Here is a 24,443-nt window from a genome sequence, read left to right as displayed (position 1 = left end):
CAGTGATGCCGTGATGCGCACTCTTGTGCGCATGCGGCATCACGTGGTCCCGCCGGCCATTCGCCGCACAGAGCGGCTGCTCCAGGAAGTAAACACTGCACGTCATAACGTGCAGTGCATATTAATTAGCCATGTGCCTGGCCGCTCTCCGCTCCTCCCCAACATTACTGAGCATGTGCAAGCAGTCTAACGCGTCTCAGCCGCGTCCAAAGTACTGCACGAAGTACGTTGTCTTGTGGCGCAGCGTTACAATGTAACGCAACGTCCACACTGTGAACAGCCCCATTGATTTTTCATTACTGTGCGGTGGGCTGCGTTACAGGCTGCTCTAACGTGCGCCTGTAACGTCCCACTGTGAAACCAGCCTAAAGGAGGAGGTTTGCATTACAGGCTATTTAACCTATAAGTCTGGTACTTTTTACAACATGCAATACCCAGAAGGAAAGAAAAAGTATGAGGAGATTTAAAATATATAAAGGTGGATGCAAACATGCAACAGTCAAACCCTCCCACATTTTCAAAACTTAAGTTAAATATACAAGAACACCTTTTTTTCTAACAAGCTTACCATAGCCTTCATATGATTCCGGCATTTCTCCATGTCCATAGTCATAGTACTCTGTCTCCCTATGGAAGGAAAGATAAATATTATATAGATTTAGTTGGCACACTGCAACTATCTGCATTTTGTTAATTGACAGTATCGCCAATTATTCTGGAATACTTACACTGGGTTCTGGCTGTAATAATTGTCATAACCTTCATAGCTTTGTTCACCATAGCTATCTTCATATCCCTATAAAGAAAACATGAAATAAAAAGTAAAAAAAAAAAAAAAAAAAAAAAAAAAAAAAACATACCACGACTTATGGTAAATTTTTTTCTTACATAGTCTTCATAGGACTCTGGGGCAGGAGGTGGCAAGGAAATCCTCTGAAGAGATCCGGGACGTGCTCTTCCAGATGGTGCACCCCTGCTTGCTGGAGTGGGAGTTACTCCTCGACTTACACTTGCACCACGGCTTATGGCTCCTCGTCCTGGGGCTCCTCTGGGAACAAGAGGACGTAGGGGTCCAGCTCGGCCTCTAGTGAAGGGGGGAAAAAAAAAGTTCAAAGAGCAATTGAACCAGTCTGCACAAGTATAAAATGGGTGCAACTTATCGCTTTTTTTGCCACAAATTAGGCTCTCTTTGGGTGGTACCTTTTGCTAATTTTACTTCCTATGCATATTAAAGGAAAAAATAAACCACAAACAGTCTTCAGCCATTAGTTTAAAAATAAAAAAAGTGCTACTGTATATAAACCCCACATTTTATTTGCCCATTTGTTCTGGTTATTGCAACATTCAAATTATATCCCTAGAACAATGTATGGTGACAATATTTTATTTTAAAAAGGGGATTTTTTTTTCTGTTTTGTGTTTTATACTACAGTAAATCAACAAATATAAGCCCTCATCTGCAAAATTAACAGTAATATACCATGGGGTAGGGGTAGAGGGGGTTACTAATGGGAGTTTTTTTATGTATTTTAATGTATGTGTTTTTACTTTTTGTCCACTAGATGTTCCCGCACTGTTCCTGTGCACTGTGAACAATACACACGAAGTGTTGTGTATGCTTTTTGTGTTTAACCACCCTGGCGTTCTGATTAAATCGCCAGGGTGGCTGCGGGAGGGTTTTTTTCAAATAAAAAAAAAACTATTTCATGCAGCCAACTGAAAGTTGGCTGCATGAAAGCCCACTAGAGGGCGCTCCGGAGGCGATCTTCCGATCGCCTCCGGCGCCCAGAACAAGGAAGGCCGCAATGAGCGGCCTTCCTTGTTTTGCTTATATCGTCGCCATAGCGACGAGCGGAGTGACGTCATCGACGTCAGCCGACGTCCTGACGTCAGCCGCCTCCGATCCAGCCCTTAGCGCTGGCCGGAACTTTTTGTTCCGGCTGCGCAGGGCTCAGGCGGCTAGGGGGGCCCTCTTTCGCCGCTGCTCGCGGCGAATCGCCGCAGAGCGGCGGCGATCAGGCAGCACACGCGGCTGGCAAAGTGCCGGCTGCGTGTGCTGCTTTTTATTTGATTAAAATCGGCCCAGCAGGGCCTGAGCGGCGACCTCCGGCGGTGTTGGACGAGCTCAGCTCGTCCAGACCGCTCAGGTGGTTAAAGACCATAAGCCAAAACAGGCAGCAATCGTTTGACATTCAAAAATATCATGTGCAATAGTTTCAGCCATCAAGAGGAAAGTCTGTACAGACACCTAGCAGTTATGTAAAAATTGCTGTGTTCTCGAGTGTGTGAAACCTACTGCCTCACTTGACTCCACAAGACAGTGCCTGCTGTTCTACTAAAGGGTTTGTGCAGGCCTTTTGGCTGCCAATACTGCAACTTTATAAAAAAAAAAAAATCTGCAGATGGATACTTTGTCAAACATATAGTAAGCCATCTCTCAGCACAGAGGAGGGTGTGGGAATAATAACTTTTTTTTAAATAATAAATAAATGTTTTTGTTATACAGAGCAAAATACCATAGGAACTGGTGGCGAGACTATCTATAGCTGTGACGCTGCTGCGCTGGTTAAAAAGGAACTGGGCAGGGTCAGCCCCGTGACTACAAAGACTAGCTTGTACTCCCTTCCCTGCTCCTCCCTCCCCAATACAGGTAAGTAATGGGATAAGATCTGGAGTTTGGACAGTTTAGAGACTACTATCCAAAGCCCCACCTGATTTTCACAGTTTTCAATTAATGTAACATTGGTTTGTGTGTATGTAGTGCAAATTATATAGTCCACAACTTTTATGGGGGAAGGAGTGCATAATCTAAGTCTTTACAACATACATAACTATGCTTTCCTCCATCTCAGCCCATCTCTTCCATGTACTATACACTTATGCTGGGCATACACGGCTCGATTTTGCCGCTCGATAGTTGATGCTGGGAATACACGATGCGTTTGACGCTCAATCGGTTTTGCGGCTCGATTCTCTATCTTCTGCTCCTCTTTATCTTTTTCCATTCACTTCTATCAAAAATCTAGTGGCAAAACGATCGACATGTCGGAAATTATCTATTGAACCCATCTTTCTGCTGCAAAAACACATTGTGTATTCCCAGCATAATAGAGTTCAGGTACAGGTGATTATTGTATTTCCTCATGACAAAAAAAAAAAAAAAAAAAGGGGAGACAATTGTGGGCAGTCACAAATACGTAAATGTTCAGTCAAAGTATTTTAAGAGTACATACATACTTGCTGGAGGAGCTACAAAAACAAGCTAAACAAAACACAATGATGTAACCTTATGGGCCCAATTCAGATGTTTACAGGAAGAGGGGTTTCTCATTTCACAATGCACAGTTTTGGTGAAAGCTTTCATAAATCCCTCTAATGAAAGCAGACCAGAACTCTTGCACAGGACAGGAGAACACAGAAATCCACTGTGTCCACTCTGCATGTGTTTATAAAGAACAGGCTAATTCTCCCTTCTAAGCAAGTAATGAGCTGGTGTAATTTGAGCTCCCAGCTGTCTGCAGACTATTGAGTTGAGAGCGAATATGTAAACAGAGGAGTTAACCATTTCTGTGCTTCTAGCAAACCAGGTAACTACACTGCCACATCTCTGAAGGAGCTCTAGAAACTAACAAGGAAAGGTTTTTCTGTGAAGATTATGCTGTTGCTTATCTTTTAGAGCAGAGAGGAAGTTCTGAGATCAGGTCCGCTTTAAGAAGAAAAAAAAAAACGCCTATGTGATCTTAGTTGTCTGCAGTGACTACATTTCAAGATTCCTAATCACTAAGGAAATCTTTGTTAGAATTACCTTGCTGGTGGAGCTGCTGCAGGGGGTGGACCACCCCTGCCACGGGCAGGACCCCCTCTTCCACCACCCCGTGCTTGCTCTGGTGGGGCACCATTCAAGTAAGATAACTCAAGAAACTGCTCCTGACAAATATCATCCATCATATCCTGTGCATAAAGAGAGAAAACAACAACTGTTAACCTACATAGTAAAGGTACACAAAATCTGTAGGAGTTCTAAAATGCATATATTGAAACATTATCTCCTTTAACGCAATTTAGAGTCCAGGATGAAATTCAATAGCTCCTCCAAAGATTGCTTTCATTAAATCCCGCAACCGCGGCATGACAACCTCTTTCCATATTGGATCCTGCGACCCGTATGACTTATGTCTGAATGGAACAAGTCAGGAAGCATCCTTAGATTAACCACTTGCCAACCAGTGGATTTCGGTCTGATCTGTGCTGCGTAGGCTCTCCAGCCCGCAGCACAGATCAGGTTTTAGCCAGGGCGATCAGACTTACCCCCTTTTTTCCCCACTAGGGGGATGTCCTGCTGGGGGGGGTCTGATCGCCGCCGGCTCTCTGCGCTTTGCGGGGGGGCTCTTCAAAGCCCCCCTCCGCAGCATTTTCGGCGCTCCGTCCCCCTCCCTCCCTCTCTGAGCTGCGCAGGACGGATATCCGTCCTGCGCATTGTAGGATAGGCTTCAGCCTATCAAATGACGGCGATCCCCGGCCAATCAGAGGCCGGGGATCGCAGATCTGCCTTACGGCGCTGCTGCTCAGCAGCGCCGTATGATGTAAACAGCGGGGATTTCTCCCCGCGTGTTTACATTTTGCCGGCGAGCCGCAATCGGCGGCTCTCTGGCTGTTCACGGAGACAGCCTCCGTGAACGGAAATGGAAATGCCGCTCGACCGAGCGGCTGTTTCCATGGAAACCCACAGACGACTAATTTACGCCAATCGGCGTTAGCTGATCGTCAAGAGGTTAAACAATGTTCTCGTGAGCGTTAATGTACACAATCTAAATAAAAAGGACAGTTCTGACATTATGGTCAATTCTGCAATGCCGTTGGGCCCATTTAACACTTGCACTGAAATAACAAATGGATCAGTGAAAACTGATCTGATAACCGGTTAATCGGATCCGTTTTCACTCCATTCGCCTTCCGCTGCTTCAGTCCCCCCATAGACCCCCTTCCCCTAAAGTGGATTTTGCCCCTTCGAATGGTCCATTTCTTCACTAGTGTGAAGAAAGGTTCCATTTTCTCATTGCCACCAATGCAGTGCTTCAGTTTCCACTCCGCTCAGTGTTCCGGAAAAATTGCTGCAGCAGGAAACTTGCTATCCGTTCAGTAGATTGTGTGGAACGGATCCATAGGTTAATACCGGATCCATTCGCATCTGTGCAGATACAGGAACGGACTGTTTATTAGAAAGCAAAGCAGAGCAGAGCAGAGCAATCTAATGCACTGAAAAATCTCCCAGGCAGAAGTTTTGGGGAACACTGCCAAAAGGTCAAACGAATGCCATCTTTGTGTCAAAAAAGGATTGAAGGGTTTTGACTATTTTTACCTCAAGCATGATGTCTTAAAACGAATGAAATAAAACCTACATTTACGTTCACAGGGGAACACCAGCATGTTTTGAAATAATATGGAACAGCTGGCTAGAAACCCAGTGCCTTTGTTTATAGGCCCCACACCAATTAGATATCAACTGGGGAACATGGTGATGGGCTGCAGGCAAGGGAAAGTATACATAGACATCCTCTTTGAATGAAGACTTGTTTAGTTGTTACCCACATTATAGAGAGGCTCTCTAAACACTAACAAGGCCCTACTATCATCGGGCCTCAACATAGGGTCTCCAATACCAAATGCAAGAGCACAGCTGCTGTGCAAGATTATATTACAGAGCATGTGTTCATGCCCAGAAAACGGGACCACACAGTCAAGATAGAGGAGGTTAAAGGCAGCATCCAGGAGGGTAAGTGGAACAGCTCATCAGGACTAGCACTTTTCAGCTTTACAGAAAAAGAGAGGGCAGTGCAGTGAATGTACTTTAAAATAGTAAACCACCTAAATCAACTGAAAGTAGAAACAACGTCTGTGGGATTTTAGAAAAAAATAAAAACCAAACTCCTGTAAAGCCTTTTACAGACTTGAAAGATTTGCCACTTGAAGGCAGTTAGAGCTAGTTTCAGGTAACAGTCTACACACAAGTCAGAGTCCTGCGTCTTCCATAATCAGTGGCGTTTCTTTTTTCTTTGGGTAGAATGCTACTGCATTCCGCCTCATCTCTCCATAGTACAATACATTCAGCAAAGCCAAGAATGCACATCTGTACAGCAGTTACCTTGGATTAACAGACACCTAAAACAAGCATGAACAGATTGTGGAATGCAGGGGGGGGGGGGGGGGGGAAGTCTCTTGCGTGTACCCAGCTTAAAGATCAGACTGCCAAATAACCACTAAAGCCCCTTTCAGACTAGTTATCTTCCATTGCGGTAGATTGTTCTCGAAAGTTGGCTCTGCACGATACCACTGTGGTGCAACCATATACAGTGAGGCATACTTTACAATGAAAGTATGCCTCATTTCCAGGTGATACACTCAACGCACAATTAACTCTTGCGTTCGGATGGAACCCACCATCCCCGCAATCAATGTGATAGCCCCATAAGGCTATAACTGCTTCTGTGACAGGATGCAGCGTTTGTGTGTGACGGGTTAAGAGTGGAAGGATCCTGGTGTGTTCTACTTCAGCAACGACCTATAATATCTCTTCTGTTGATAAGTTTTCAATATATGCACTGAGAAACAAGCAATACTAGGTATATTATACTTACTGGAACTAAAAACTTTTTGACTTCCTCCATGGCATGTGCCATTCGAGTGTATGCCTCACAAGGAGGCCCAAAAACCTCAATGAAAACATGTAGATCCATATTCAAGTGACTGTATTTTGGATCGCCTCCTTTTCGCAGCTCTTCTTCCTAAAGCATGAAAATTCACAAAACAGTCATGACTTTTCTCTTACAAAGATGACATGATACAATTGACAAATATGCAGGGCTGTGGAGTCGGTCCAAAAATCCACCAACTCAGACTCCTCAGTTTAGGATTCCACCGACTCAGACTCCTCGACTCCGACTCCTCTAATTTGCATATTACAATTTTGTTGATTAAAAGTATGTAACATGAAATTTGTCTCTTAACTGCCAACGCTTAGGAATTTTACAAGACAACTGAAGTGAGAAGGATATGTAGACTACTATATTTATTCCCTTTAGACTAAAACTAGTCCTTGGTAAGAGTACTTGTAAAAAGGTATAAACCGGAACAACCAACATCTATCAGGCCCTAGGCAATGTAAGTGTGGGTACATGTAAGAATGATGTGCAGGTACTCTGCAGGGGAATGAGTAGATTCTTCCTCTCTTACACATCTGAACATGGATCAGGCCCTAGGCAATGTGACTGTGGGTACATGTAAGAATGATGTGCAGGTACTCTGCAGGGAAATGAGATTCTTCCTCTATTACACATTCTTCATGCACAATCTGAACAAGGTTTATGGGTGACAGACAACACCTCTGTGTTCAATGTGCACAGCATTCTCAGTGGATTCCCTGCAGCTCTGTGGGGAGTGCATATGTAGAGTATAGTACTACTGTGTAACAAAGTAAACCTGAGACAGATGAAATTAAAGTTTTATACATACCTGGGGCTTCCTACAGCCCCCTTCAGGATAATCAGTCCCTCGTTGTCCTCCTCCACCACCTGGATCTTCTGCTATGAGTCCAGGTACTTGAGCCAGTCGGGCGTAGTGCGCATGCACACACTCCGCCGCCAGGAGCATACTACACCTGTGCAGCACTATTGCGCAGGTGCAGAATGTTCCTGGCTGTGGGAGCGGCATGCGGCCAGACAGCACTGACTGGCTGAATTACCAGGACTCATAGCAGAAGATCTGGGTGGTGGTGGACAGCGGGGGACTGATTAGCCTGAAGGGGGCTGGAGGAAGCCCCAGGTATGTATAAAACTTTACATCCGTCTCAGTTACCCTTTAATTTGTAGTCACCAAACCAAATTTTAACAACATATCAAATTATTTGATTTCATCAGCAAAGGGAGTGCATACATTTGCATAAATCAGCATCAATGCAGAATTATTTCCATATCATTGACCATCTCTATTAGTGACACAGCTACACATCAGGCTTTATTCTTACAGCATAGATGTTATGATTCCTGTGTACACATATATATATATATATATATATATATATATATATATATATATATATATAGTCACAATCAGATCTGTACATCTGATCTTAAAAGTACGGGGACTGCTTTATTGAAGCAGCACAAGTAACTAATTTTGATTGGTTTATTTCATTTTTGTGGACTAAGCACAGCTATTACTGTATATATACATTATTTTTAATGACCATTATCTGAGAAATAGAACATTTTATCATATTTTCTATTTTAATTACAGTTACAAATTCATTAGGAGTCGGTGCATTTTTTCCCGACTCCAGGCACCCAAAATTGCCCGACTCCACAGCCCTGCAAATATGTGCAAGCATCCAAAAAGAGGCTGGATAATGGTATTAGCAGATATACCAAAAAGCAGGCAGCAGACCAAATGTGGCGATCCACAAGCTGGAGGTGTTAGAATTTAACAAACAAAAAAAACATTTATATCGCGCATTTCTCCTGGCGGACTCAAAGCGCCAGAGCTGCAGCCACTAGGACGCGCTCTATAGGCAGTAGCAGTGTTAGGGAGACTTGCCCAAGGTCTCATACTGAATAGGTGCAAGTTTACTGAACAGGCAGAGCCGAGATTCGAACCCCTGGTCTCCTGTGTCAGAGGCAGAGCCCTTAACCATTACACTATCCAGCCACTCTAATTTAAGTATTATATGCTTGAATTCGTAGGCCTCAGTTACTTTAACTGGGTTAGTTAAAAGACTTGATGTGCAGTGTCGCCCTCTTAGAGATAGACAGTTCTGATTTTCAGTAGAACATTGTACTAGAACTCCCAAGGCTGTATCAGAGATATCCAGTGCAGAAGCCAGACCAGCTGGCGACGAACATCATAAACATGCGTCATTGTTATGAAAATACATTAAACAATGGCCTCCTCAGAACAGGGTGACATGTCCCTGGAACATGGAATTTTCCAGGCCATGCACAGTAAAGACTGTGCTTGTCATGATATCACGGGGTCCTATCAGCCAATAGCAGGCGATGAGTTAGTGATCCATCCCTACTCAGATGATGTCACATTTAACTATTTAGAGTTTAGTATAAGAAGAGCTAACGAGCGCCCGGGTATGTAACATAAGAGAAAGCCTGGTTGCAATTCAAAAGGAATGGACCAAGAGCCTGTAACACAAAGAGGACTTACTACAGACAATTGCTTCGCTGAGGTGTAACGAACATGTAAAGATAAGCATCTGTATATCTGTTTACTGAATAAACTCCTGAAACTTTGACGATGTCTAAGAAGTTCTATCTCCTATGCTGTTGCTGTGATGAGATACGAGTAATCACACTTCCTGTGATATGGTGCCGAACTAAGGTGTAGTGTTGCCCATAGCAACCAACAAAGATTTATTACAGGAGGTAGGAGAGAGAGCTAAGCTCAACAAATCAGCACACCCAAAATAATGCAGGGGGACCAGTGGCAAGGCATTCTCTGCCCTTCTGATTTGATGCAAGTTGGCATTTTTTGGGCAAAGTCACTAAATACTCTTGTATGGCCTGGATTCAACTCCTGAGCCAGAACCTAATATATGAGGTTTGCATGGGTTTTCCTGGACACACCAAAATCATGTAGGTAGGTAAAATTTGTTTTAGCGACAAGCGGATTGTAGCTAGCCTGGCGCTATTTTCAGGGGGGACAGCAGAGCCATGGGTGGGGGGTTAGCAGCAGAAAGAAACAGAAGCTTATCATTGTGCACAGAACATGCCTGTGTGTCCAATTAAGATGTAAAAATTCCACCTCGGGTTTCTTTTTAAGTTAAAGGAGATATCTCTAAAGTTAACGTTTCAATCCTTAAAAAAAAACTACAGAATTCTAAAGTTAAAGACAGACTGTTAATTAACTGCATGTGAAAATAACTACAGAGGAGGTAACTTAAGGACTGAAGTGATAAGATAACTCTCTAACTGTGAAAACTTATCTCTACACCTTAATAAGGCAAGCTTTTTTAGTGAATTAACACTGAAAATACCTATCCATGTGTGGTGGCAAGTTTTCTCTTGCCTTATTCTCACCAGCATGATCTTAGTGAATTGACGCCTAATGACTTAACTGAGCACTGTATTATCTATAGACGTTAAATAAAAACACGAATGATACCAATGAGCTAACAGAGTATAATCACACAACACAAGATGACACTTGCCTTAGCCTTGTCTCTCATTGATCCCTTTCCCAGCACAGAAATTTTTGCTCCAGTCTCTTCCTGCAGCCTCTTGATGGTATTGCCTTGTGGTCCCAAGATCTTTCCAACAAAGTTAAACTGTAGAAAAATTTAAAAACAAAGTCCAATAGATATCAGGTCTGAACTATGAGAAAAGATCACAAAAGCAAGAATACACTGGGTCTAGTGTGGACCTAGCCTTACCGTGTATACGCTAGTATAAACAGATTTGCTCCTAAAAAGCTTCCCCCAGCAAAATCTGTTTATTCTCAGATTGCAAAACATACCCAGTGTCTAGTGGTCCCCCTCCCATATTGCGCATTTGGTGTCCCTTCCCTCTCCCATAACATGTAACCCTGGCGTCTAGTGGCCACCACCCCAGGTCCTCTTGCTAAGAGAGAGAAAATTTTGAATCCACAGAACTTCTGTCCAGGTAAGAAGACGTGTACTTAATACGGAAGCTGACCAGGGCTGCGGAGTCAGTACAAAAAATATCCAACTCAAACTCCTCAGTTTATGAAACCCCAGCTTTGAGGAAATAAAAAAATGACAGAATTGCACTGGAGAATTAGATCCTCTATGGAACAATTTGTGATTCAACAATAAAACTATTTGCATCACAAAATACACCAGAGAGAAACAGCTAGTAAGGGAGACAGAAGGGTGTGGTGCAATTCTGTTTCCATACCAGAAGGAGAAAGTGAGGATAAAGCAACACTTACTTTAGGGTAAAGCTTGACAGGAATTAAAACACGCTCCTTCAGTTTCATGTTCTTATGAGAAAACAAGTCCAGGTAAGCATCTCCCTCTTCCTTCTTTGGTTCACCTTTCTTTAATCTCTCAATCTCTGTAGTAGGGATAGAAAAAAAAATTACATTTCTCGAAGTATGTGCAAATAAAAGCATCTTAACTATCATACCAAAATGCCTACCCTTTCTACACTGAAGACTCAGACAGTGACAGAAGACGACTACTTGTTGAAATCAGAGTACCTGAACTTAAAGAGGAACTGTAACGACAAAACGGCCCCTGGGGGGTACTCACCTCGGGTGGGGGAAGCCTCAGGATCCTAATGAGGCTTCCCACGCCGTCCTGCGTCCCTCGGGGGTCTCGCTGTAGCCCTCCGTACAGCCGTGACACAATATTTACCTTCCTGGCTCCTGCGCAGGCCCTCTGATGGCTGTCGGCGCCGAAGTAGGCGGAAATACCCGATCGCCGTCTGGTCTGCTCTACTGCGCAGGCGCAAGTTTCCGGCGCCTGCGCAGTAGAGCAGACCCGACGGAGATCGGGTATTTCAGTCTATTTCCGTGCTGAAAGTCGCCACAGCGCCCCGCTGGAGCCAGCAAAAGTAAATATTGAAGCTACAGTCGGCTCTGTCGCCGGCTGTTCGGAGGGCTGCAGCGAGACCCCCGTGGGACAGAGGACGGCGTGGGAAGCCTCATTAGGATCCGGAGGCTTCCCCCACCCGAGGTGAGTACCCCCCAGGGGAGGTTTTTGTTGTTACAGAGTCTCTTTAAAGAGACTCTGTAACAACAAAAACCTCCCCTGGGGGGTACTCACCTCGGCCACCCGAGGTGAGTACCCCCCAGGGGAGGTTTTTGTTGTTACAGAGTCTCTTTAAAGAGACTCTGTAACAACAAAAACCTCCCCTGGGGGGTACTCACTTCGGGTGGGGGAAGCCTCCGGATCCTAATGAGGCTTCCCACGCCGTCCTCTGTCCCACGGGGGTCTCGCCGCAGCCCTCCGAACAGCCGGCGACTGTGCCGACTGTCATTTCAATATTTACCTTTGCTGGCTCCAGCGGGGGCGCTGTGGCGACTTTCGGCACGGAAATAGACGGAAATACCCGATCTCCGTCGGGTCCGCTCTACTGCGCAGGCGCCGGAAACTTGCGCCTGCGCAGTAGAGCAGACCCGACGGCGATCGGGTATTTCCGCCTACTTCGGCGCCGAGAGGCATCAGAGCGCCTGCGCAGGAGCCAGGAAGGTAAATAATGACGTCACCGCTGCCCGGACTGCACGGAGGGCTACAGCGAGACCCCCGAGGGACGCAGGACGGCGTGGGAAGCCTCATTAGGATCCTGAGGCTTCCCCCACCCGAGGTGAGTACCCCCCAGGGGCCGTTTTGGCGTTACAGTTCCTCTTTAAGAACTGCGAAAGCAAGCTATGAGAAACGGTTGCTGTACACACACTAGATGCATGCATGATCCCTGTCCAAGACGGCCCCCTCAGCAAAGTTTAACCCAGCATGTGAATTTAAGCGTAAGGGTTTGCAGACCGCGATCCACTTCCCCAAAGTGCCGTTACCATTTGTTCGGAAGGAAATAATGGTCAAGGATTCAGGGCCATACACAAGACCTAAAGGTCATTCTAGCCTTATTTTTAAGATAAGCAGCTCAAGGACCATCCTGCTCACTCCCCACCACACCTCCCCACACACACAAACTGTTTTCAGACTACTTGCGCCTACACTTGTCAAATCTGACAATGTCAAACATCTGATCTGCTGCATGCTTGTTCAGGGTCTATGCATAAAAGTATTAAAAGCAGGGGATCAGCAGGATAGCTAGGCAACTAGTATTGCTTAAAGTGGTTCAGAGATGAACTTTTATTCATTGCATAATTGTGTTCCTTACATTTAGTTTATAGGGCATTCCTCAAGCCAAATACTTTGTTTTAACCTCCCTGGCATTCAGTTTCTGCTGGATTTCTGTGCAAAAAGTGATCCTGTTTATTTTCATAACTTTTTTTCCTGTAACTTAGCAAAATGTGTAAAGCAGGGGTCTAGTATACATTTTAAGTATAATAAAAGCTTGAAACAAAATCAAATAAAAAGTAAAATTTCAAAATCACTTCTGAGCTGCAGCAACTCAACCTGTACTAATACAAAATGTAAAGCTAGCCATACATCTAGCGGTGAGGGGCAGAGTCGACCAAGAGACAAATCTCTCTCAGATCAAATCTGATTAGAAAGATCTGTCGGCTGCCCACACAACACAAGCTGATTCCTGATAGATTTCAGCATGAAATCTCTCGGGAATTGGCCATGTCCACTGCCCTCCTAGTGGACCTCCTGCCCTCCTAGTGTATAAATGTACCCACGTGTGTACATTTATACATTACCTGTCCTGTCACCCACTGCACGGTGCTCATCCATCTTCGGAATCCCCTGCCGGTTATTATATTGGATTCAATGAAAAAAAAAAAAAAAAGTTTGCCGCCAGATGCTGTATGACCCTGGCATCAACACAGATCGCTGGGGAACGACACTACCAGAGGTTATAATGAGGGTAAGGCCCCGTTCACACTTGCGATTTGAGTCTGCAAGTGTCCGGGGGTCCGGGTCCCGCAAAGAGACCGTACGGGTCTCTGCGGTGGCCACAAGTTGCGGATCCGGAATGTATCAGTTCCGGCTACAATAAAGTAGCCGGAACTAGATACAGTGGAGGAAATAATTATTTGACCCCTCACTGATTTTCTAAGTTTGTCCAATGACAAAGAAATGAAGTCTCAGAACAGTATCATTTCAATGGTAGGTTTATTTGAACAGTGGCAGATAGCACATCAAAAGGAAAATCGAAAAAATAACCTTAAATAAAAGATAGCAACTGATTTGCATTTCATTGAGTGAAATAAGTTTTTAAACCCTCTAACAATAAAAGACTTAATACTTAGTGGAAAAACCCTTGTTTGCAAGCACAGAGGTCAAACGTTTCTTGTAATTGATGACCAAGTTTGCACACATTTTAGGAGAAATGTTGGTCCACTCCTCTTTGCAGATCAAGTGGGTCCACACTAGACCCGGTTGCAGGACGGACACTGCAGTCCAGATCAGGGGAAGTACCCACCGTACTGCAAACTGATGAAAGTGCATCAGTTTTGCATCAGTTTCCGTTCAGGTTTTTCCCTGACAGAAAACGTCTCCATCATTAGGAAGGAGTGGGAGGATTTTTTTGGGCCAATCATAAAGCTCAGGGCTATCCGTTTTAACATCCGTTTTTTGCCTGTGGAGCTGGAGATGCGTTTTCTTATTACTTTCACTACCCCTGCGTGTATCCGTGGTCCTGATCCGTTGCGTGAAAATGCAGCAGATCCGGACCTTCCGTTCAGGTTTTGAAACGGATCCCCGCAAACGCAGACGGATCTGTTTTTTACTTGGGTGAGGCTGGCTGCTATTTTCAACATTAGTATCCGGGACTCCGTTTTTCATCAGGTTTGAAAATCGCAGCCACGGATACATTTCCGGACCTAGTGTGGACTGGCTCTGCCTTAGGTTTCGAGGCTGTCTCTGTGCAACTCTGAGCTTGAGCTCCCTCCATAGGTTTTCTATTGAATTATGGTCTGGAGACTGACTAGGCCACTCCATGACCTTAATGTGCTTCTTCTTGAGCCACTCCTTTGTTGCCTTTGCTGTATGTTTTGGGTCATTGTCGTGCTGGAACACCCATCCACGACCCATTTTCAGTTTCCTGGCAGAGGGAAGGAGGTTGTCGTTCAGGATTTCACGATACATGGCTCCGTCCATTTTCCCGTTAATGCGATTAAGTTGTCCTGTGCCCTTAGCAGAAAAACACCCCCAAAGCAAAATGTTTCCAACCCCATGCTTTACGGTGGGGACGGTGTTTTGGGGGTCATAGGCAGCATTTTTCTTCCTCCAAACACAGCGAGTTGAGTTAATGCCAAAGAGCTCTATTTTGGTCTCATCAGACCACAGCACCTTCTCCCAGTCACTCACAGAATCATTCAGGTGTTCATTGGCAAACTTCAGACGGGCCTGCACATGTGCCTTCTTGAGCAGGGGGACCTTGCGAGCCCTGCAGGATTTTAATCCATTGCGGTGTAATGTGTTTCCAATGGTTTTCTTGGTGACTGTGGTCCCTGCTAATTTGAGGTCATTCACTAACTCCTCCCATGTAGTTCTAGGATGCTTTTTCACCTTTCTCAGAACCATTGACACCCCACGAGGTGAGATCTTGCATGGAGCCCCAGAGCGAGGTCGATTTATGGTCATTTTGTGCTCCTTCCATTTTCGAACAATCGCACCAACAGTTGTCACCTTCTCTCCCAGCTTCTTGCTAATGGTTTTGTAGCTCATTCCAGCCTTGTGCAGGTCTACAATTTTGTCTCTGACATCCTTGGACAGCTCTTTGGTCTTTCCCATGTTGGAGAGTTTGGAGTCTGCTTGATTGATTCTGTGGACAGGTGTCTTTTATACAGGTGACTAGTTAAGACAGGTGTCCTTAATGAGGGTGACTAATTGAGTAGAAGTGTCTAACCACTCTGAGGGAGCCAGAACTCTTAATGGTAGGGGTTCAAATACTTATTTCACTCAATGAAATGCAAATCAGTTGCCATTTTTTATTTACGGTTATTTTTTCGATTTTCCTTTTGATGTGCTATCTGCCACTGTTAAAATAAACCTACCATTGGAATGATACTGTTCTGAGACTTTTCATTTCTTTGTCATTGGACAAACTTACAAAATCAGTGAGGGATCAAATAATTATTTCCTCCACTGTATATTGCAGTGCCAGAAAGGCACAGCAAGCATGAGGGATACCAGCGTGTAGTCCGGGCCCCCCAAGTGGCATAGGACCAGTGCTGGAAGCATCCGGTCCTATTGCCAGTGTGATGAGAAACATCCGTTTCTCATTGCACAGCATGGCCGCATGTTCGGGTCAGGATCCGGCCCGGTTCCGCAGCCGCACGGGGACGGACGGCAAAAATGGAGCAAGTTGGAAAAAAGCCGGATCGTCCCGGAGCTGCGTTCCCGGATCGGATCCGGACGGTCGCACGAGTGTGAATGGATACATTGATTAACAATGTATCCATTCACCATCCGCTGTGCACGGAGCGTTCCGGGTCCGGGGAAGTCGGACCTGGAACGCTAATGTGAACCGGGCCTAACGGCACGCCAATTGTGGGTATAGGTGTTCCCAGTATAGGTAGCCAAGTACAGATGCCCCCAGTATAGTTTAGCCAGCAATAGATTCCCAAGTACAGGGTTTCCAGCCATAGGTGTCAGAGTATAAGTTAGCCAGCTATAGGTGCTGCAGTACAGGTTAGCCAGCTATAGGTGCTGCAGTACAGGTTAGCCAGCTATAGGTGCTGCAGTACAGGTTAGCCAGCTATAGGTGCTGCAGTACAGGTTAGCCAGCTATAGGTGCTGCAGTACAGGTTAGCCAGCTATAGGTGCTGCAGTACAGGTTAGCCAGCTATAGGTGCTGCAGTACAGGTTAGCCAGCTATAGGTGCTGCAGTACAGGTTAGCCAGCTATAGGTGCTGCAGTACAGGTTAGCCAGCTATAGGTGCTGCAGTACAGGTTAGCCAGCTATAGGTGCTGCAGTACAGGTTAGCCAGCTATAGGTGCTGCAGTACAGGTTAGCCAGCTATAGGTGCTGCAGTACAGGTTAGCCAGCTATAGGTGCTGCAGTACAGGTTAGCCAGCTATAGGTGCTGCAGTACAGGTTAGCCAGTACTTTGTGCCCAGTAAAGGTTAGGCAGCCATAGGTGTCTCAGTATAGGTTAGCCATAGGTGCCCAGTACAGGGTAGTCATAGGTGCCACAGTATAGATTAGTTAGCCATAGGTGCCTAATACAGGTTAGGCAGCCATAGGTGCCACAGTAGAGAACCCCCTCCTCTCTCCCTCCACAGCAATAGTGCCTGAGTAAGTAAGCTAACCATAAATGGACCAGCACGTTAACTAACTATGGGTGCCCCAGGATCAGTATTGCCCCTTCGTGATCTCTCCACCACTGGTGATTTATTCCCCCACTCCATCTGTGGCTATAGCGCCTGCAATGATTTCCCCCCTCCTCCTGCAGCAGCAGCATGCCTCTCGTCCCTTTCTCCCTCCCACCACAAAAGCGATCGTGGGTGGCCGGTGTTGGTACTCACCGTGCCTCTCACCCGCGCTGACCACAGCAACAGCTCCGATAATGTCTCTAGTACTGGGGCATGCAGCTTGATGACGTCATCAAACTGCACCCCCGGTACTGTAGTCAGACCGGATCGGAGCTGTTGCGGTGGTTAGCGTGGGCGAGAGGCACGTTTTTTCCTGTAACTGGTCCATTTATAGTTAGCTAACTTACTCTGGGTGCCTATAGTTTATGAGAAAATCTGAGCGGCATGCCCGACACTGTCGGGCATACTGCTTTTAGCAAGTTTTTCTTGCCCGACAGTGTCTGGTATACCGCTCAGGATGTTAATACTCTAATTCCCTATAAACTAAACAAACCTCGCCCACAGCTTTTCCAAAACGCCAAGGCACTCAGACCCATGTAGCAAGGGCTTATGGGAGCTCAGTCTGGGCAAAAGGAGCAGGTTACTAGCCAGAGATTTCAGAGGCAGAGGGGAGTGAATTTTTCACAGGCTGAAGGGTGGAGATGCAGTTGCATATTACCTATGTAATGATGACAAACAAAACATGGCCGCTCTCATATCACAGGAATAAATCATAAACTGTTGAAGCTGTATGCAGCCAGATTTGCTGTGTAAACTATCTAGACTTTAGATAAGATATATAGACAAGTTACTTGTTAAGTTTTTTTTATCTCGGATCCGCTTTAAAAGGAAATAAATATGTCAGCCTCCATATCGCTCTCACTTCAGTTGTCCTTTAAAGTACACCTGTAACAAAAAAGGTGCCTGGGGGTACTTGCCTCAGGATGGGGAAGACTCTGGATCCTAATGAGGCGTTCCCCTTGTCCTCTTCACCCTCAGGGATACAGCACTGGCAGCCCTTGAAAATGCAGCCAATAAGCCTGTCAGCTATGGTGCAGGAGTGCCTGCAACATTTACCTTCCTGGATCAAGTGCAGGCGTGGAAGTAGCTTCTTGAGCCCGAACGAATCACTCTACTGCACAGACCCAAGACACCTGCACAATACAGCAGACCCAACCGGGCTCGGCTATCTCCAGGAAGCACACTGGCGTAGTGGTTAGCCTACTCACCTTGCAGCGCTAGGTCTCTGGTTCGAATCCCAGCCAGGGCACTACCTACATGGAGTTTCTATGTTCTCACCGTGTCTGTGTGGGTTTCCTCCATGCACTCCAGTTTCCTCCCACAGCCCAAAATCATACAGATACGTTAATTTGCTTCCCCCTAAATTGGCCCTAGACTAGGATACCCTACACCAGGGGTCAGGAACCTTTTTGGCTGAGAGAGCCATTAATGCCACATATTTTAAAATTGATTTTCCTGAGAGCCATACAATAGGTTTCAAACTGGGACAGTGTGGATGCGCAGCAGAGAGCTCATGTCCCTGTTGCTATGGTGATGTGTATACAGTTGATCTGCCAGGCAGCGGAAGTGTGAGATATGTCTTCAGCTTCTCTTGGACAGGAGAAATACCGACTAACAGCTTGTACAATTAGCCAGCTGACTTGGGGGTTGATTCACTTTGTAGGACGAGATCCCGGGGATCTCATCCTACAAAGTCACTGGACCTGACAGGGTCCAGAGTGGGAAAATTGTAGCAGCTGTTAGTTTTGAGGTGAGTGTAAGTTAGTAGTGCATACTACAGCAGTAGTGACTACTTTTTACCTAATTTTACTTGCGCTGCCACACTAAGCTGCACTGCTTGAGCAGTGTAGCTTAGTGAATCAACCCCTACTGATTTGTCTGTGAGCCAGATGCAGCCACCAAAAGAGCCACATCTGGCTCCCGAGCCATAGGTTCCCTGCCCTACACGATACATACATAGACATAGGACTATGGTATGGATTAGATTGTGAGCCCCTGAGGGACAATTAAGTGACAAGGCAATATACTCTGTACAGCACTGCCGAAGATGTCGGTGCTAAATAAATTAAAAAAATTAATATCTATATTGACATCACCACTGTTCGAGGCCTACCAGCACGGGATCCCGGAGGGTAAAGAGTATAGGGGAAGCCTCTGGATCCCAACTACCCCCTAGGGGCTGTTTTTATTTGTTACAGGTTCTTATTTCTTATCAAGATGCTCATTTTTCATTTTGCTTAAAATTAGATTTGAGAGAATGCCTGGAATGCTTACTTTGCCTGTAACAATCCATTTTCTTTCTGCTCAAATTTTTTTATTAAACTGAACACAAAAAAGGACAACATTCTCTTCTGTGTATTCTTTACTTTCATGAGCCAATTCTAAGCAGTCCAACCACAAGGCATGAAACAAAATCCTCTCTGGTCTTTGAAACTGGATACTGGCTATTTCACACATGCTTGAGAGAGAGAGAGAGAGAAAGAAGAGGGGTAGCACACATGTGCCAGAAACCAGTCTATAGAAGAGACAAAACAAGCATTTTGCTAAATTAGAGATCACATTTGTTTTAGTAAAGGGCAGCACACCCGTTACAAATTGTAAGGGAACTGAGAAAGCTGGTCTCTTTTTCTACAAAAGGGTAGAGTGGTTATAAATAGACAATTAAAGCCACAGTGAGAAAATCTATGAAAAGCAATTCTTGGTTAGCAACGTTGCAGGCAAGGACGAGGAAAATGCTCCATTACACAAAGCCAGAACAGCTGCTTTGAGAGGGAGGGATCATCATGGCGGATAACCCAGCTTTCTACACACAGAACAAAGCACTCCTGCTCGCACAGCACAGGGAAACAAAGCACTCACATACAGGATTGTAGGACCTATACCCTCACAAAACCATGCAACCTGAAAAGATTTTAACAAATACGCTACACTAGTACTGTATATAAAGCTAGCAGAAATGCAAAGGAGAAACCAAAAAAATTCCAATAAAGCTAAATAAGCTAAAAAGCTAATGCCATTTGATGCCCAACAATCAAATTCTGACAGTTTGGGACAACAGGTTTGAAAGGATTGGCATTCAAGCATGGCATTTGGCTCCTAGGTGAGCGCCATGTACTGCTCTATTGATGTAGAGAAATGTACGAGAGATTCTGGGGCACCCATTATAACCACAACAGTCAAAGTGTATGCGGTCTGCCTTTGGGTAAGGTTAATATATATTCCCACAATTAATTTGGAATGTTAACAAGTGGAAAACTGCTATGAAAGGCCCAGTGCACACCTAAAACCTCTAGCAGATCTGCAAAACGCTAGAGATTTTTGAAGCAGATTTCAGAGTGATTCTAGGCATGTTTAGAGACGTTTTCTAAACATGCCTAGCGGTTTTTGTGTAGCAGATATCATATATTGTTACAGTAAAGCTGTTACTGAACAGCTACTGTAACAAAAACGCCTGAAAAACCGCTCTGATCTAGCGGTTTTCCACTTTCCTATACTTTAACATTGAGGCAGAAACTCCTCAGAAATCTAAAAAATGCTGCAGCCCCCAAGTTTGCGTTTGTGGAAAAAACAAGCCACTCTGGTGTGCACCAGCCCATTCACTTTCATTAGCCAAGCGGTTTTCCCCCTGAAAGCATTTATAAACGCTTCAGAACTGCTCTGGTGTGCACCAGCCCTTAGATGGCAATAAAAAGCCTGACTGAGGTTCTAACATTCTCTCACTGCCAGAGGAGAAATAAACACATTCGACATCAGTTTTCTGCTTGTATAAATAGATCAATACCTCATTTTCCAGGTGGTTTATTTTGCTGCTACTGAATCTTTATCAGTTCTAGCACAGAATCAGTAGACTCATTTCACAATGTATAACCAAGGCTAATGCTGGGAATACAGCATGAGATTTATTTTTTTTTTGGAGATAGACGGTTCGATAGATAATTTCTGACATGTCCGATCTGATTTTCGATTGTTTTTCTGATCAATTTCTCATAGGAGTGAATGGAAATCGATCAGAAAAATAATCGGAAAATCGATCGACATGAAATCTGATGAAAAATCTCATGTATTCCCAGCATAATGTTTCACCCAAGAATGAGCGACTCCGGCCTGTATATAGAGGTTGCCTGACGTCAGCTGATGATCAAACATGCCAGATCTTTAGCAATCCCTGATGCCCGATACTGCCTCATCACATTGTTCTCCCCATGCAGGAATCCAGTCAGTCATGCGCTTCCCTCCATAGTAACAGATGTGTCACTAGTCTGAAGGCTAGTGACACGTCTGTACAGTGTTGGCAGTGATACAGAAGCGACGCCCAAGGGATCGTGTATCAATCCCTGCTGGATGACAGAAATATCTCAGTATATTCAGGACTCCGGGCTTGTTCACACTGGAGGCGTTACTGTTTTTTTGTTTTTTTTAAATGCCTGCGATTTTCCAAAATCGCCCTGAAAGCGCTTACACCATGCTGTGCTATGCGCTAGTTCAAATTAGGGCGATCTGTCCGCTTTCCGCTCAGTGAAGCGCTGCATGGACCATTTTCAGAACGATTTTGCTACAATGGAAGGTATAGGAAATGCAAACACTCACAAAATTGCTTTGTGCAGCGATTGCGTTCGCGTTTTTAACAATAAATACATTGCATTTATTCTTTTCCAGATCAGAGAGTTCACTTCCTGACTGATGGTAACCAATCATTACCATTATCTGTGCATTATTTTGTAAATGTCAATGCATTGTGGCTTGCATGCAAATTTAATGCTAACTATGCAGCTTGGCCAATCTAAATCAGCAGGCAGTGGATTTAATTGCAGGGATGTGGAATCAGAACTATTTTGGGTACCTGGAGTCAGATTCTGTGGTTTCATAAACTGAGGCGTCGGATGATTTTTGTACCAAATCCTTAGTTCTGGCAAGTATAAGAGCAAGGAATTGGAGCCATTTTGTGTACCTGGAGTTGGTGGTTTCAAAAACTGAGGAGTCGGAGTTGGATGATGTTTGTACAGACTCCACAGCCCTGTTTGGCCCAATTCCAAGCTACATACAAGCTAGCATAAGCTCCCCATTAATCATTTCGAATCATTCTGAAATATAAGATAAATATCTCACTGCATTTCCACAGCTGTGTATTTATCAACATGACCTGAATTTTATTTCCCCCTATTCAGATACCCAAGGAGAGGGAAGGCTCTGGGTCCTACAGAGCCATTCCGGTCTCCTCACAGCCCCACGTTCCCCCCAGACCGCACTCTTCCGCTTCTGGAGTGCTTCGGGAGTCTTTGGAAGCACTCTGGCTCCTGAAGATGGGACGCTCGCACATGTGCAGTACACAGCCGCCAGTCTTCAGGAGCCAGAGTGCTTCCGAAGCCTCCTATGGCAGGAGATTCAAATGGAGAAGCCTGCAGGGGTGAACGAGGACACTGAAGAGACCAGGAAGGCTCTATAGAGCCATCCCTCTCCTTCGGTATGTATCTACGGGGTTTTTTTCACTTCAGACTCACTTAAAGGACAACTGACCTGAGAGGAATATGGAGGCTGCCATATTTATTTCCTTTTGAACAATGCAAATAGCCTAACTGTCCTGTTGATCCCCTACCTCTAACACTCTTAGCTACAGACCCTGAACAAGCATGCAGATCAGATGTTTGACTAGTGACTGGTTTTGCTCATTTCAGGGGTGTGATTCAGACACTACTGAGGCTTAAAGGACCATTGTCGTTAAAATCTTAAAAGTTAAAATACATGTAAACTCATAAATAAGAAGCATGGTTTCCCAGAGTAAAATAAGCCATAAATTACTTTTCTCCTATGTCGCCTTCACTTACAATAAGTAGTAGAAATCTGACAGAACTAATAGGTTTTGGGCTAGTCAATCTCTCCATATGAAATTCTCAGCATAGCCTTTATTCTTTATAAAGACACTCCTTAAAAAGGATTTATAAAAAGACACTGGCCAGCCTCTTTTGGCAGTTGCTGGAGCAACTGCCATTCACTAAGTGCTTTTGAAAATAAACAAAACCCTGAGAATCCCCTATGAGGAGATGGGCTAGTCCAAAACCTGTCGGTTTTGTCAAATTTCTACTACCTACTGTAACTGACAGCAACATAGGAGAAAAGTAATTTATGGCTCATTTTACTCTGGAAGAAACAGTTTTCTGTATATGTTCACAAATATTCAAAATTTTAAGATTTTATCAACAGTGGTCCTTCAAAAGATCAGCAGGATGCCAGGCAAGTGATTTTGTTTTACCTCCCCGGCGGTAAACCAGAGCCAGGCTCTGTGCAAAAAAAACAACACAGCTCAGAGCGGTAACCCCGAGCCTGACCTGTAGTAGCCACTGGGAAGTCTGTGCAGAGTATAGCACGCAGTGGCATTTCAATTCACCTCCCGCTGAATCCAGACGTCGGCAGCCATTCTCCCTCCTGTCCTTGGACGATCTCCATCCCTCTGGTGAGATCGACGTTTGACGCCATGACTGCAATCTCACTACAGGGTTACAGCGCCACCCAGAGGACAGAGGAAAATTTGCAGAGCAGAATCCCAGGGAGGTGAGAAAATGCTGGGCTACTGCAGATCTCTCTGCGATCTGATTTTTTTCCCTGGTTTCAGCGCGCAAAAAAATGGAACCGCTTTTAGACCCAAAAAGAACATTCTGCACCTGCGCAATAGTGCTGCACAGGTGTAGTATGCTCCTGGCGGTGGAGTGTGTGCATGCGCACTATGCCCGACTGGCTCAAGTACCTGTACTCATAGCAGAAGATCCAGGTGGTGGAGGAGGACAACAAGGGACGGATTATCCTGAAGGCGGCTAGAGGAAGCCCCAGGTATGTATAAAACTTTAATTTCATCTGTCTCAGGTTTACTTTGTTACACAGTAGTACTATACTCTACATATGCACCCCCCACAGAGCTGCAGGGAATCCACTGAGAATGCTGTGCACATTGAACACAGAGGTGTTGTCTGTTTACAATCTCCTCATTCCCCTGCAGAGTACCTGCACATCACTCTTACATGTTCCCACACTTACATTGCCTAGGGCCTGATAGATGTTCTTTGTTCCGGTTTGTACCTTTTACAAGTACTCTTACCAAGGACTAGTTTTAGTCTAAAGGGAATAAATATAGTAGTCTACATATCCTTCTCACTTCAGCCTGCTCAGGTACCTCCTCTTGCCTGCCGCTTTCCTGGTTGCCATTTCTCAGAAAAAGTTTATTTGCTATTAGTATGTAGTAAACCATCAGCATCTGTCCCTAGTACCCACACCATTGTGGCCAGTTAGGCACGTTCCCTTTAGAGGTAACTGAACAGCCATTCCTTCCATGGTCTCTTTAATAAAAGACAACCACAAGATGAGTCTGTTGAAGATCACTGAACCCTGTTAATGTTGAGGGTTATGGGCCTCTGTAGAGTTGTGATCCATGGGTGTTTTGTTTTATTCCCACATAGCCAGCAGTGCATACAAATAGGTGTGC

General features: G+C 44.9%; 1 protein-coding gene across 2 annotated transcripts in view; it reads right to left on the bottom strand.

Annotated features, from left to right (window-relative positions):
* The window catches only part of KHDRBS1 (KH RNA binding domain containing, signal transduction associated 1), a 40,917-nt gene that overhangs the window by 4,471 nt on the left and 12,003 nt on the right, over positions 1–24,443 (bottom strand). Inside the window, exons 2-8 of one of the 2 annotated variants that reach the window (XM_068268879.1) lie at positions 10,951–11,075; positions 10,207–10,327; positions 6,636–6,778; positions 3,806–3,951; positions 889–1,084; positions 729–796; positions 569–627 (exon numbers count right to left, since the gene is read on the bottom strand). In XM_068268879.1, the coding sequence (XP_068124980.1) occupies positions 569–627; positions 729–796; positions 889–1,084; positions 3,806–3,951; positions 6,636–6,778; positions 10,207–10,327; positions 10,951–11,075 (858 nt within the window). Of the gene's footprint in view, positions 1–568; positions 628–728; positions 797–888; positions 1,085–3,805; positions 3,958–6,635; positions 6,779–10,206; positions 10,328–10,950; positions 11,076–24,443 lie in introns of both variants that reach the window. The other variant, XM_068268878.1, reaches the window with a different exon arrangement.

The sequence above is a fragment of the Hyperolius riggenbachi genome, chromosome 2 (assembly GCF_040937935.1).
Source record: "Hyperolius riggenbachi isolate aHypRig1 chromosome 2, aHypRig1.pri, whole genome shotgun sequence".
NCBI lineage: Eukaryota > Metazoa > Chordata > Amphibia > Anura > Hyperoliidae > Hyperolius > Hyperolius riggenbachi.
This window is presented reverse-complemented; position numbering and strand designations above follow the sequence as displayed.